General features: G+C 39.2%; 1 protein-coding gene across 5 annotated transcripts in view; it reads right to left on the reverse strand.

The window, feature by feature from the left end:
* LOC130144529 (interleukin-5 receptor subunit alpha-like) overlaps positions 1-14,364 on the reverse strand; it is a 43,214-nt gene that overhangs the window by 15,213 nt on the left and 13,637 nt on the right. The window contains exons 1-7 of one of the 5 annotated variants that reach the window (XM_056328371.1): positions 13,210-13,259; positions 6,059-6,141; positions 3,057-3,243; positions 2,544-2,698; positions 2,254-2,401; positions 1,569-1,677; positions 1,295-1,482 (exon numbers count right to left, since the gene is read on the reverse strand). In XM_056328371.1, the coding sequence (XP_056184346.1) occupies positions 1,295-1,482; positions 1,569-1,677; positions 2,254-2,401; positions 2,544-2,698; positions 3,057-3,159 (703 nt within the window). In that variant the 5' untranslated portion in view covers positions 3,160-3,243; positions 6,059-6,141; positions 13,210-13,259. Of the gene's footprint in view, positions 1-1,294; positions 1,483-1,568; positions 1,678-2,253; positions 2,402-2,543; positions 2,699-3,056; positions 3,244-6,058; positions 6,328-13,209; positions 13,260-14,364 lie in introns of those variants that run through there. The other 4 variants (XR_008820156.1, XM_056328372.1, XM_056328374.1 and 1 more) reach the window with 4 other exon arrangements.

Below are 14,364 nucleotides of genomic sequence, written 5' to 3' on the forward strand. Positions count from 1 at the left end.
GCTGGCAGTCTGGCCTCTGCAAAGAGGAGGTGGTGGCCACTTTGAGCAGGGGGAAGGAGATGGAGTGGATGGAGAGAGAAGCAGGGAAGGGACAGCTGCCTCCTCCCTCCTACTTACCAACCTGCCTGCTCCTGCCCACCCAGCCTTCGGCTCCCCGGGAAGGCTACCCCAGGAGTAGCAGAGGGGTGGAAGAAGGTATGAAACTGCTAAGGTGGGTCTAGGTGAGCCCTCAGGAGGTTGTCAGGCAAATTAGAGCAGTTCAGGTATCACCTCTGAATGTCACCTGAAAGCTTGTGTTGCTGTGTGGATCGCCTGATCTAGGACTGGATGTGACGTGGCAGCTCTCTGAGCTGTAGTCTGCAGGTGGGATCAGACCCAGGCAGCCAGTATGGAAGTGAACATCTTCCCAGTCAGATATGAAAGCACCTAACACAGTCTTCCTGCAGATTGGTTCCACCACCACCCAGTTTTTTTGTTTGGGTTTTTTTTTTTTTCAGGAAAATCTGATTTTTTTTGAAAGTAGGGGTTTTTTTGCTAAAACAGAACATCTTGCTTATAGCTGGCTCTGACTGCAGTGTAAATTTTTAGGTAAAGCAAATCATTCTAATGTATAAGAACAGAATAAATGAGAACCAACTCAGAATAAATGTTGATAGTTATGAATTAGGTTTTCTCTGTCCCTTGAGTTATGACTGATTCCTGCGTCACAGGTCTGGAACATGATCAACATGTTCATAATTTAAAAGATATTTGAATCTGCAGTCTGTGCTGAAACTCGAGTGAATTCCTTACCCATGAGATTAATTCAAATGTGCCAGGGAAGTAAAGAAAAATAATTTTATATAATCATTCAAAACTGCTGGTAATTAAAAATAACTGTCAAAATATTTTAAACTGAAAAATGGCATAATAAATAAATAGAAATGTTACTAATGTTTGAGAACATTCATATTCTTAAATTCAGTTATGGATTAGATTTGTGTCTATTTGTGTTCCTTTCTTTAATTGCATTTGCTTCAGCACTAAAAAACATGATAGGAAAGAGAAAAACTGGAGAAAAGAAGGTCATAATGCTTTTCAAATTGCGTTTTTTTCACACTACCCTAGCAATTTTTTAAAATGCTAATTGTTGATCAGCAATGAGACTGCATCAGAGGAAAAAATAAAAACCTTTGAGCCCTAATACATTTTAGGCTTAATATTCTGACATTGTCACAGTTCCCTCTTTCCTTTCTTTGCTTTCCAGACCAATGAAATAACCGTTTCGTAATGGGTAATTATAGACAATACTTACCTATTGTCTGAGGTGTAAAAGCTTTGTAGTAAGACACTCCTCCTGAACTGTTTCTCAGATCTCTTACAGTTAAGTTTAAATTGATTTTTCTTGATGGTTGAAAAGATATTTCTTTCATAAGGCATCCAATATTTTTCTTCCTTGCATTTTGTATATATTGCTGGCATTCAAAATCTTTTCCTACGTGTCTGTGAGAAGGAAATATGAGTTTTGTAAATCAAGGACTCTAGGTACAAAAGCATGGCTTCATACTCATTTTGCACAAGATCCTTACCTTAATGAACAAAACATTTGGATGTCTTCAGGAGCTTCTGTTTTAATATGCCAGGTGCAATTGAAAAAAGAAATGTTATATATGATGCATGAAAGATTCTGAATATATACTGCAACAAAGGAAGGGGAAAAAAGGAAGAGTGTTGTTTATTTGACATGGATTTTCTAATAACAACATGACTGTTGCTTTAACAAATGTGTTATATAGCCTTATTCCTAGAAGCATGAATAAGTAGTATGTGAGAACAAATGTGTCTTTGGGCTTTTTGGACAGTGACAGCAGAGAAGCACATCTGCTACTGCTGCCAAAAGCCTTACTAACCCACCCAAAGAAAAAAAAAATATCCAGAGTAGTAGCTGAAAAGCTCTGGGTTTTTAAGATTTCCTGAAACTAGGTGATATAGAAGGCAATCTTCAAGAGACATGGCCTACTAGGGAAAACAGAGAGAGTGGATGGGTTGTTCTGACATCTTGCTAAGCAGAGATGGAGTTTCCTGAATCCGGACATGTCTAATAAATGAAATAATCTTGCAGTATTCCAAGGTGTTATGTGTCGTCATCTTAACAAATCCATACCAAAATGTAGCACATGATAATAATGAGCTTTTAGAAATTATGTCTCCAAGTAAGACAGAACGTTATCATAAACGCTTGTATGCCTTAACAACATGTAGGAAATAGCTGACCTGGAGGTGCCTTGTAAGTAAACTCTGTCCAGCCACTCTCCTTAATTATATCTTCTGTGTCTTTTGCAAAAAGCTGTGTTTTAACTTTAGCATGAAAACCAGAATGTAACTCAAGACGTATTATCTTTTTCTTCTCCTGCAGTCTTTCCTAAGAGGAGGAAGCAGGAATTGCATGAATGTAGATGTTACTAAGTATTGAAAGGGAAATAATGCAAATTCATCTACTGAATGAAGTACAACATGATTTCACTTGAAATTAAATCTGTATGTGTAACCATTGAGCGACTTACTTTCCTTTCATGAGTGGTATTGAAGAATTTATAACTCAAAATATACTTCACAGTATACTTCTCAGTTTCTTCTTTTGTCAGGTTATTATTCCAGCACAGAATGACTCTTGACTCGTGCTTGGTAATCCCTAGAATGTTATGTAACACAAGTGCATCTGCAATTAAAATTATATTACATAGTGAAAGAGGGACCCACCGCTGTGTACACAAAGCATTTGGCTCTTAGCAATGCTTGCATACCCACTAGCTCTCCCAGGAGCTCTGTTCTTACATTGAGCAGGGGGTTTCTGAGCTCTGTTGAGTATGGCTGACTTCAGCAGTGAGATTCATGTTTACCTACGTGCGCCCCTCAAAATGTTAGGTGATACACTTACTTTTACCTGTCTTGGATACCTGTCCTAGCACAGGTGTCTGATTCTCTCTATGGGTTGTAGAAAGTGCCTTGAAAAGAAGTTCAGATTAGACATCTGGAATGGCTATTGTATGAACTGTAAGTAATTATACATTACTTACCCACTACATCTCGTTGTCCACTTGCCAGGCTGGTGGAAAACAGTGTCTTACACTGGAAAAAACTTAATATCAGCATGACAGGAATGACTCTAACACGTGCCATAGCAAATGCTTTGGGCCACAGGTCTGCGGAAACTGAGACCCTTTAGTTCCAAGTTATGTTCAAAAAGCAGTTTTCATTTTGCACCTGTGAAATAATACGAAACAGTCACTTAACTGCTTAAATGGTGTCCAAAGTATAAGAAGTAAATATGAAATGACAAATGTTAAACTGGTCTTGTTCAGCAGTACCTTCTGTTCCCAGGATGTTTGTATTGAAGCCCACACTTTAACTGGGTGCCAGGGCTGAAAAGAATGTGTGCCATACTGAGCTGGGTTTGAATGGCAGTACTGCTTAGATTGCAAGGCAAGACCAGATATGACACTACTGATACTGAATGAAAGACCACAGAAATGACACAACTGACACTGGAAACACACGGTTTGGGTAGGAGCTGCCTGATATAACTTTGTTTAGGTAGAAAACTGACAGTGTATCTCTATGAGGTATCTAGCTTCTAGTGTCAGTAGAGAAAGTGCCTCTTCTAGGTTGTGATTCATGTTACCTGGTTTAGGTATCTGCTTTAGGAGAATATGAACCATAACTATCTGAGGAGAGATTAATTTTGCCATTCAGAAAAGCTAGTATCAGCAAGAGTATACCAGGTGTTTGCTAAATTCAGGATACAGTGAGCAAATACATTCCACACATGAAAGTTGGTTTTAGAAAGACATAATTGCTGTTTCTGTGGTGGCTAAGTATTCATTCTAAGGTTGCTTTAATGTAAAACAACTTCTGAGACCTTCCAAGTCCTCCACAGAGTTAATACTCCTCTGTGTTTGGGGTCTTTCACTTACAAACAAGCTGATTTATCTTGGCTCTGATTGCTTTCAATACTAAATGCTCACACACACTCTATGTATGTTATCCAGGGATCAGCAAAAGGACATCTGGAGCCATATCAAAATGTTCACAATACATTACATGACCAGTACTGCTTGTTAGTCAAAGGGAAATGCGTGAATGTTCAGCACATCCAAAAAATCTGCAATGAGGTTACCTGGAAAAAAACAACCCATATACATATACAAATACATATACGTATAGATTCATTTATAATGCTGTTTTGGCACAATGCAGTGAACAAGAGGTCATTTAATGAATGTTGTCATTGTGTATGAAGTGTTATGAAAAATCATAACAAAATGCTTTAAGGCAGCAATTTCCCCACCTCATTTGTTCTGGTTTTGATCTCAGCTGTAGCAGCAACCGCAGCAGCTTTAGTATGTGTGCCACAACACGCACACAGCCAACAAAATGAGTGAGAGAATTCTCCTGCTTGGTGTGCCTGGGAAAGAAGCCAATTCTAATTGCTAGGAGAGGAAAGGGGTGAGCTTTGCCTTTAACTATGCCCCTGGAATAGTATGGTGTGTGGCAAGAGAAAAAGTCAGAGAAAATATAAAATGAAAACAAAGAGCTTTCAAGGGTTTATAATTCAACATGTAGCAGTTTTAAGGGGTTCATCCATTCCCATGAGATGAAGCAATCAAAATTAGATCTAGCAATATGTATGTACTTTATTTAGATTAGCAGAAAAGGAAAAATGAAGATGGAAAACACTAAGTAAGTTAAAATATTTGGAGCTAATAGTAAAATTAACTTTTGTGGAAAACACAAGTCAAAAGGGGACATGAAACAGGAAAAGGAAAGGTCCTTAGATTCACAACTTGTCAAAGAATATGTATTTCTATTTATGCCAGCTTAGATGGGCAGAAAAACAGAGCGTCTCTTCTCAGACATATGCAGACATGACTGTGTGTTTCTAATCCTATGCTACAAAAAGCTTTATGTTAGCATATGGTGCTGAAATTCAGTCAGGAGTGCAAAATAAAATTTGCCGCCTGACAATTTTTTTTTTTTTAAATGCCTCTCTGACCCTTTAGTCTCTGGAGAAATGCACACTAGCCATATACACATAGAGACAGTCCAGTTAATCTAATGGGATAGAAATTTAAATAAACTAAAAAATAACTGTAAAGAAAAAAATAATATTACCTTCCAAACAGTGCACTGTGAAAAAATACTTTTTTAAAAAAACTAGGAGAATATTCTTAATATTTAAAACAGTACTACATTCATATTTTACATCTTTTTTGTCCTTCATTTATCCCCTTGCTTTCATTGCTGAGCTTCAACTACACCATGCCTGTTGGTTGCTGCCCAGCCGTGTCTGGTTTAAAATGGTGGGTCGCTGATGTGAGAGAAAGGGGAGGTAACGTAAGGGGAGCTGCCAGCCCATACACCACTGCAGCTGCAGAGATCGTAACGGCTTGTGCGAAACCCACCTGGTGAATTTGGGAAGTAGACAGTCAGGGCAAATAAAATGAAAGTAGCAAAACCAATCTTCAAGAAACTTAAGAGCTGTTACTTGTATTGCAGGGAATATGAACCATTTAATTTTAAAAATCCAGAGGACCTGAAAGCTTCCTGTAGTATAGATCTGTTCACTGTCCATGTGTTTGAATAAAGTAATTTTTTGAAAGTTCGTGGGGCTGATTATACAAAAGTTAACTTTTTAAGAAACAGTCTTTTTTAATATTTTCTTTGAAAAAAATAATAAAATTGTCAAAAAGACATTTTCAAGTGCTCTGAGAAATACTTTCGGCCTTATTTAGAGGGTAAATTCAATAATTAAGCAATGAAATCTTTCATTCCTGGCTCTAACGCACAGTCTTATCTAAGAGGAATCACTAGGACTGTTTGTCTGATTAAGATTACCTAAAACTTATGCTTTAAGGCTGTTGATGCATGTTTTTCAAAGCCCCCATATTTGATAGTAAACAATGCAGAAATGTATTAAGGAATGACAAAATAAACCATATAGGTAAAATAAATTTTAAAGGACTGGGTAGCTGAAGAGTCAAAACAGCAGTACCATCTACATTATTTTTTCCAAACTTACCTTCATTTCAATGCTTGTTAAATCCTGGATAACCTATGCATCATTCGGGCTGAGAAGCAGGATGGATCAGCACTGGAGAATGTCTTGATTTAGGACGGTAATGAAAAATTGATTCAAAAGACTTCCCTTTTTGCAGGACCCACCCCCTCAGAAAAGCCCATTCCCAGCGCTGCTTCCCATCATGGGACTGAAGCACCCCTCTGAATAAACAAACATTAGCTGGAACTTTACGCAAATTCTTCAAAACACCATGAAAGCGGCACACCTCTGGATGACTAACTCAGTGGTCAGATCTGTTACTGGTTTTTCTCTTTTTTTTTTTTTTTATTTTCTCTGCATATGGAAGAGTAAGTTTTCAAAACTTTTTACATGTTGTAAAGAGCTTTTACTTTTTAAGAAAAAGTCAGATTATAGAAGAAATTCAATCACACAGTGCAAGTGTTGGTTATGAAACTAAAATCCCCAAAAGATCATACCCTTATTGCCATTTTTCTCCTGGTTCTTCAGTGGCTAATAAACATTTTTCATTGCACACCAAATTAAAAACAAAACAAAACAAATACAAACTAAACAGGTAACGAAAAGTCACAGAACTAACAGAGGAAAAAAACCAAACAAATCAAGCTTACATTTTGAACAGGTATGACTGTCTTGTTTACTCTTCATATCTGAAGCTTTGCCAGCCTAGCTTCTGAAATTGTCCTACTTTTACCTGGTTTACTTTGTAAGTGAGCTTAGTTTGTAGTTACTACACAGGCAATTGCAAGCCATAGCAGCATGTTATGAGTGGTATTCTGGGAGATGTGACTACCTTGATAATAAGTGGGTTTGAAATCAACTTGCCACTTTATTCATATTAACTGATATTTGCCATTCCAGCTTTCTACCTCAAGCTGAGTTTAGAGAGGGAATAATGGAAATAACTGTTTGGTTTTTTTCTGGGAATATGGTTTGGAACAGATATGCCTCTTTGTTCACATTAAAAAGTTTATTCACTAAGAATCTGACCACAGGTTTAGGTGCAAAAATGAACCTAAGGTATCAAGAACACATTTTTTACTGCCCTTTAAAAAATTGCCAAATTTGGACAACCTATTTTTCAAAAGTCTTATTTCACAAGCACTGCTACAAAAGTCTGAAGAGATCAAGGAATACATTTTCTTTCATTTAATAACTGGTGCGATCCCTTCCAGAGCATAGAAACTGTTTCTTCTGCTTTGCTTTTCCCCATCCTTAGCTACCTGGCACGCAGCAGAGAAATGCTGACAAAGGAAGGATCCCATGCACCCCCCTTGCTCTGATGGCTTAAGTGAAGTGGTAGAGACCTAAAGATCTTCATCCTCACCCCAGGCAGACCTCGTTACAGTGAAGTATGGAAATATTTTTATTCTTTCAGTATGTATGTTAAAAATACATGTTTAAAAATATCCAAACAAACAGAAAAAGACCCCAACCAAAGAAATACAAAAGCCCGATGGAACATTTCAACTTCCTACTAGTAAAGCCTTAAAAACTGTTGCATTGTGTCTTGGGTGTATACCATGTGTTTCTTTTTTTTAATAACATATTTTTTGCATGTGATTACTGTGACTGTTTTATATCCAGGTTTCCCTTATACATAGATTCAATAATTTAATCTTGGCTTTAGATTAGAAAGGAATGTATTTAGGTCCATATGTTATTTTATTGTTAACATTAGATAATGCAATTACACAATAAAAGGCCAAAGCAACAGCTTTACTTCTAATGCCTTGAATCCAATTGTTCCCTTGTTCTAGAGTTTAACATACATGAGTTGAAGGTGAGGATGTACAAAAAAACTACTTTTATAACAATGAACTAAATAAAGGGAGGTAAGTGCTTCCTGAAAACTTTGACTATATTTAGAAGTATGTTGTATTTAAATGAGAAGAGTGTGGCTTAGAATTTCAAATCCAGTGTTAACAGTATTAAACCTGACCACAAGCTTAGTACTTATTTTTTAAAATATAGAAAACTTATTTCCCTATAGTGTCTCCTGCTTATTAGCAAAAAATGTAAATTTTATCTGTTTCTACATTGTGTGTAGTTTCTACATTGAATTGATGACAGCAATTGTTTCTTCCTGTTTTCTGATACCAATAGCATAAAACGTACCATTGCTGACTTCAGAGAAAAGCCATTCATTACCTCGTGGTATGTTTTCTAGAGTTTTCTTAGAATTTTAAATAATGAAGGATAAAAAGGAAGAAAGCTACACCTCAAAGATTTATTTATTTACTTATTTACTTATTTTCCCCACAGACAGTTAATTTACCAAGAAAAGCTAGAATGGTAGGTATCAATACTTTCTTCCATCCTTATAGACTCTCACACTGGATTCAATAATAGTTACAGTTCATTAAAGTGGTGCATTGGAACCATATATGGATCAAAAATGCATGTCATATAATTAAAAATATCCATAAGGATAATGCACTATGCAGTACTTTGCCCGGCATTATCTGCCTGTAGAAAGTAATGACTGCTAACAATCTGTAAAGCCAGTGCTCTTAGTACTTAGCAGCCATTTCTTTTGTAGTCATCTGAACCCTGTGTTGAGCTAGTTCCAGCGAAGTCCCATGCCTGTGATTAAAGGACACGGGGTTTCCCTTCTCAGATTTCCTCGAAGTCTGGTTTGTTGTGTTAGCATGACTACTGTTTGTAATCATGTGCTGGGGGCATTTGGGGTGCTCTTTAGTTCCACCTCAGTTTGCATCAAGAGAGGAAGAGTGGAAAATCTCTTCGTTTGCTTTGCACTGATATGAAAATGAAATTTCAGAGATTTGGGCTGTTGAAAATGAAGTGTTTCATTGCAAAAGGGTAGTGAAGCAAGCTTGAAGGAAATCAGCAAGGTAAAGGGAGTGTCCTGAAATTTATATGAGTTAGTTAGCAAATGGGAATTTTGACATCACAGTTTTTTACTGCAGTGACTAAATTACCACCATTTGGGTCTCTTAATCCTGTTTGGAAGCTGTTTTCATGTTTCAGTTTCACATAATAGGGATGGCAGCTGTCCATGTGGCCTTCTACTCTGTATCTGCAGTCTCAAAATGTAAAGTTTCTTTAGTTGTGGATTACTTTTGTAACACTTTTCAAACTAGATAAATGCATATGTACATATATCATCAATACAAGGCTTGCCAGAGAAAGCAATTTCTTGGAGAAGATGTCTCTCTGCTATCCAAAAATTATCAGCTACAGCAAATTGCCATCTGTTGACAGTGAAAGTAAACTTCAGATACAATGCTTCTGTTCTAGTTTCTCTGCTTTTTCACATCTGTAAAGGTTAATATCAATTACAGTCAAATTCTACATGCGAGATTTATGAGACAGCGGTGTGGAGGTCTGGGGTACACTGTGGGGTATGCTGGCTTTGTATTAGGGTGGGAAAGAGCCCTATAAAGGAGTGCAGTGCTGTATAGGCATGCTCCTTCTCAGCTAATCAGGAGGAATCAGTAAAAGGTTTGAATTATAAAGGTATTGCTGATAGTATTGTAATTACAAATCCATTAGACTAAACAGACCCATTTAACACCTACCTTAGGATATGCACCACTTTTAAGGGGGGAGAGAAATGGGAGGGAAAGGGGGGGGGAAACCAGACCCCTAATCTTTTCTGAGTGAGGTACTGAGGCAGAGAGGTATGATACAAAATTTCCAAATCACACCAGAAATAGCTGAGATAGCTAGGAATTGTTACAATTCTGAAATTTCCATTTTAAACTTTGTGAACTACATAGAAAAATTCAGAACACAGATCAGGAGCTAGTACCTCGTTATACACACAAATTCCTTCTGGGGTGATGGTCAGATCAGTGATGAATCACAATTGTGATGACAAGCAGTCTAAGAGACTAAGGCTTGAAAGAATGAAGGAAGAGACTCATGTCACCTTCAGGTAGACCCATACAATAAATCTGATAAATCACACTGTAAACTGCTTTGATTAGATCTCTGTTGATTACAATTGAATTTCAGATCCCTAAAATTGTTACAAAGGCTGTGTCTGCTCCCCCTGTTTAGATAAAACCTTTTAAACGAGGCAGATTGAAAAAAGAAATGGGCTCTAAATAAAAGACATTTTTTCATTCAATTTCTTTAATGAAGCACTGTTAATTTCTCTCCATGCTTCCTCTATACAATTCATTTACAAATGCCCTTCAGAATGCTTCATTCTATTTTCCTTCCCAGTTGGTACGCAGAAGAAATTTCAGGTGCTCAAAAATCCTTGTAACATCTTTAAACTTCAAGTCTTAATTTGCATTCTTCCACCATTAAGACCTAGGACTGGAACTGGCAAAGCTTCTGTTGATTCACAAATGGTTATTAAAAGACTGTTTCCTATTTAGATTTCCAAAGATATCGTAAAGTGCTGCCTTCTACATCCTCCATCTGATTTTTTCAACTCACAAACTGGTATTCGATAAGGAGTCTTGACACCCACAAATCCATGGGCTCCAATGGGACGCACCCCTGAGTGCTGAGGGGTCTGGCAGGTATTATTGCTAAGCCACTCTTCATCATCTTTGAAAGGTCATGGAGGACAGGACAGGTGCTGAGGACTGGAGGAAAGCCAATGTCTTTCCAGTATTCAAAAAGGGCAAGAAGGAGGACCCAGGAAACTACAGGCTCGTCAGCCTCACATCTGTCCCTGGAAAGGTGAACAAGTCATCCTGAATATAATCTCTAAGCATGTGGAGGAAAAGGAGGTCGTCAGTAGTCAACATGGATTCACCAGGAGGAAATCATGCTTGACCAACCTAACAGCCTTCTATGATGGAATGACTGGCTGGGTAGGTGAGGGGAGAGAGGTGGATGTTGTCTGTCCTGACCTAGCAAGAATTTGACACTGTCTCCTATAACACCCTCATAGGTAAGCTCAGGTAGTGTGTGTTAGATGAGTGGACAGTGGGGTGGATTGAGAAATGGCTGAAGGGCAGAGCTCAGAGGGTTGTGGTCAGTGGTGCAGAGTCTTGTTGGAAGCCTATAGCTAGCCATGTTCCTCAGGGGTCAGTGCTGGGTCCAGTCCTGTTCAACTTATTCATCAATTACCTGGATGAAGGACCGAGTGTACCCTCAGCAAGTTTGCTGATGATACAGAACTGGGAGGAGCAGCTGACACACCAGAAGGCTGCGCTGCCATTCAGCGAGACCTGGACAGGCTGGAGAGTTGGGCAGAGAGGAACCTGATGAAGTTCAACAAAGGCAAGTGTAAGGTCCTGCACCTGGGGAGGAACAACCACATGCACCAGCACAGGCTGGGGCTGACCTGCTGGAAGGCAGCTCTGCGGAGAAAGACCTGTGAATCCTGGTGGACAGCAAGCTAACCATGAGCCAGCAGTGTGCCCTGGTGACCAAAAAAGCCAGTGGGATCCTGGGGTGCATTAGGAGGACTGTGGCCAGCGGGTGGAGGGAGGCAATCCTCCCCCTCTTTTCTGTCCTGGTGAGGCCACATCTGGAGTGCTGTGTCCAGTTCTGGGCTCCTCAGTTCAAGAAAGACTGGGAGCTACTGGGGAGGGTCCAGCGGAGGGTTATGGAGATGCTTAGGGGACTGGAGCATCTCCCTTCTGAAGAAAGGCTGAGAGAGCTGGGCCTCCTTAGCCTGGAGAAGACTGAGAGGGGATCTTATCAATGCATGCAAATATCTTAGGGTGAGTGTCAAGAGGATGAAACCAGACACTTTTCACCAGTGCCCAGTGACAGAACAAGGGGCAATGAGCACAAACTGCAGCACAGGCAGTTCCATCTGAATATGAGGGAAAACTTCTTTACCTTGAGGGTGGCAGAACAGTGGAACAGGCTGCCCAGAGAGGGTGTGGAGTCTCCTCTGGAGAGATTCAAAACCTGCTTGGATGCGATTCTGTGCAGCCTACTTTGGGTGAACGTGCTTTAGCAGGGGGTTAGACTACATAATTTCCAGAGGTCCCTTCAACCCTGACCTTTCTGTGATTCTGTGATTCTGCAAGTCTTCTAGTTTTACCATGCGGCACCCATTGCCTAACCAAGAAAGACAATAGGTGCAGATGACATTTTAGTGCAGGCAACTAAATTGGTATCCTTTAATAAGCCAAATCTAGAGGGGAAAAAAATCTATCCACCTTCATGACACTCCTCCCCTACGAAATTCTGGTTGCCCAAGAGCACAATAGTGAAGAGCAGCATTTACCACCCAGCTGAAAGAAAATTTACTCATCACCAAACATTCTGATATAAAATTCCCCAAAGCCAGGCAGAAGGAAAATGTCTATCCATATGTCAAGTGCAAGTAAATATATGACTTGTTTGTGAAATAGCTTTTGCTAATCACAGTTCCAAAACATGTCAACCTCTTCACAATTGAACCATCCAACAAAATGATTGTCATTGGCCACTTCACCTAGAGAGATTTTCAAATATTTATTCTGTATTAGAGAAGTATACATTTCTAGGAGCTCAGCACTCTTAAATATTGGTCAATTTTGATAGTTGTGCTTGTTCAGAGTTCTATTTCCTTACTACTAATCTGGACCTCAGCAACAAAAATTCTTCTATTGTGTTCTTTTGGCCTCTCAGACTCCTGTCAGCAAGAATACACTGAGCAAGAAATCACACTGAAGGGCAGCGAGCGGTGTCTGTCATGACACGGCTGAGGCATTGCCATAGCTCAGCTTGGAGCAACCACTACACATTACACATGCCTCTTGAAGCCACTCTGTTCTCAACCAAAAGACTGACCTATCTACATCAGTAAAAAAACGTCAGCAAATACTTTGATAAAATCTTAAAATGTTGGACATTTAACAAATTGATTTATTCTAAATTTTAGAAAGTTTTGTAAGAAGAGCCTTCTGAAATCTAAAACTTTGCCTAAAAATAATTTGAGAGTTCAGGTAGGGGTTATTTTGCATTTTCTCAGTGAAGGGTTCTTGATTTTTCTGACTAAACGATAAATTTTTCTCTTGAGAATTACTGGATAGAAAATAAAGTGGAGGAGAAGCGGTTAAAGTCTGTCAGTCAGAGGAGGGCAGCTCTAACACAGCCCTGGCTTCCTTGGCAGAGGACGAGGTGACAGTGTTTGCCTCTGGGAAGAATGTGAGAGAAGGGAATTAACCTTGCCCAAAGTTTAAAACAGGAATGCTGTTAGGACCTACCTTTGGCAGAGGTTCACAACTGTTGCAATCCATCCATGATTCACTCCTGCAGTCCCACAAGAGGGACACACACTTTTCTGACAGAGAAGATGAGAAGATACAGCCCTCTACAGTGCAATTTCTAACTGTGAAGCTTAGGTAATTCCCCATTTAGCATGCTGGAGAGTCCCAGAGACATGTTTCTTGTTCAGAGGTCATTACTTAAAGCTGTAGCTTTCACTGTGGGTCAAGCATACGTAACATTTCCAAATCTTCTGCACTCAGTCCAATGTTACTTGCCCCACAGATCAGCTTACTCACCTCCCTGTGTGCAACCAGTTCAGCTGACCAGTAAATCAGTCAGATCCTGTTCAGGCCCAGACACTACTTCCTTTTCCAACCCTTAATAGTGTGCTTGATCATGCAGAAGTACCATCTCTCTTGACGCAAGAGAACTCAAAGTTTACCCAGCTGAGTTAGGGTTGTCATGACTGTGCTCCCTGCGTTAAGCTGAGTCACTATTTTAGCCTCATCTCTTTCATTTTATCTGAGGTGTGTGTGTGGCTAAATATTTTTCCTCCTTTTAAGCAGTTGTTCCTTAGGTTAAAACAGGTTTATTTCTGAAGAATCACCATAAGTGTTCCAATAGCTGGAAAAACCTAAGGGAATGATAAACACTGCAAACATGATAGAGCTAGCTAATTTGTAGTAGGTAACCTCACCACTGAAACTACCGGTACCAGGTATCAGCGGACGAGACATTTGCGGCACTGTGCAAAGATCTATCTCTGCATCAGGAGGATAAGATTTATCTGTCATTACTTAGGTATCTGTCAAAGATCCTTAAGTTTGGGCTCATAACCTTGGGTTCCCTTCACAGAGAACAAGGATTAATGAACTTGTCATGTTGTCTGTTAAAGGTTTGATCTCATTCCATAAGGCAGAACAAATGAATTATGCCCTACATAATTCAGAGTCTCGCCCTTTTGAATGAGACTCTGGATCAGACTTGGATATGATTTTTAGATGGTTAACATTACAGATGAATCCCACTCTGTGCTTTGGAATTACTTTTCCAGTAACAACTGACCTGTAGATATCTTAATTAGGATAGCTTTGGGAAAATAGCTCCATGCTTAAACCAAAGCCTCTTTTGGGTACATTACATGAAGAGTA

The sequence above is a fragment of the Falco biarmicus genome, chromosome 2 (genome assembly GCF_023638135.1).
Source record: "Falco biarmicus isolate bFalBia1 chromosome 2, bFalBia1.pri, whole genome shotgun sequence".
Taxonomy (NCBI): Eukaryota; Metazoa; Chordata; class Aves; order Falconiformes; family Falconidae; genus Falco; species Falco biarmicus.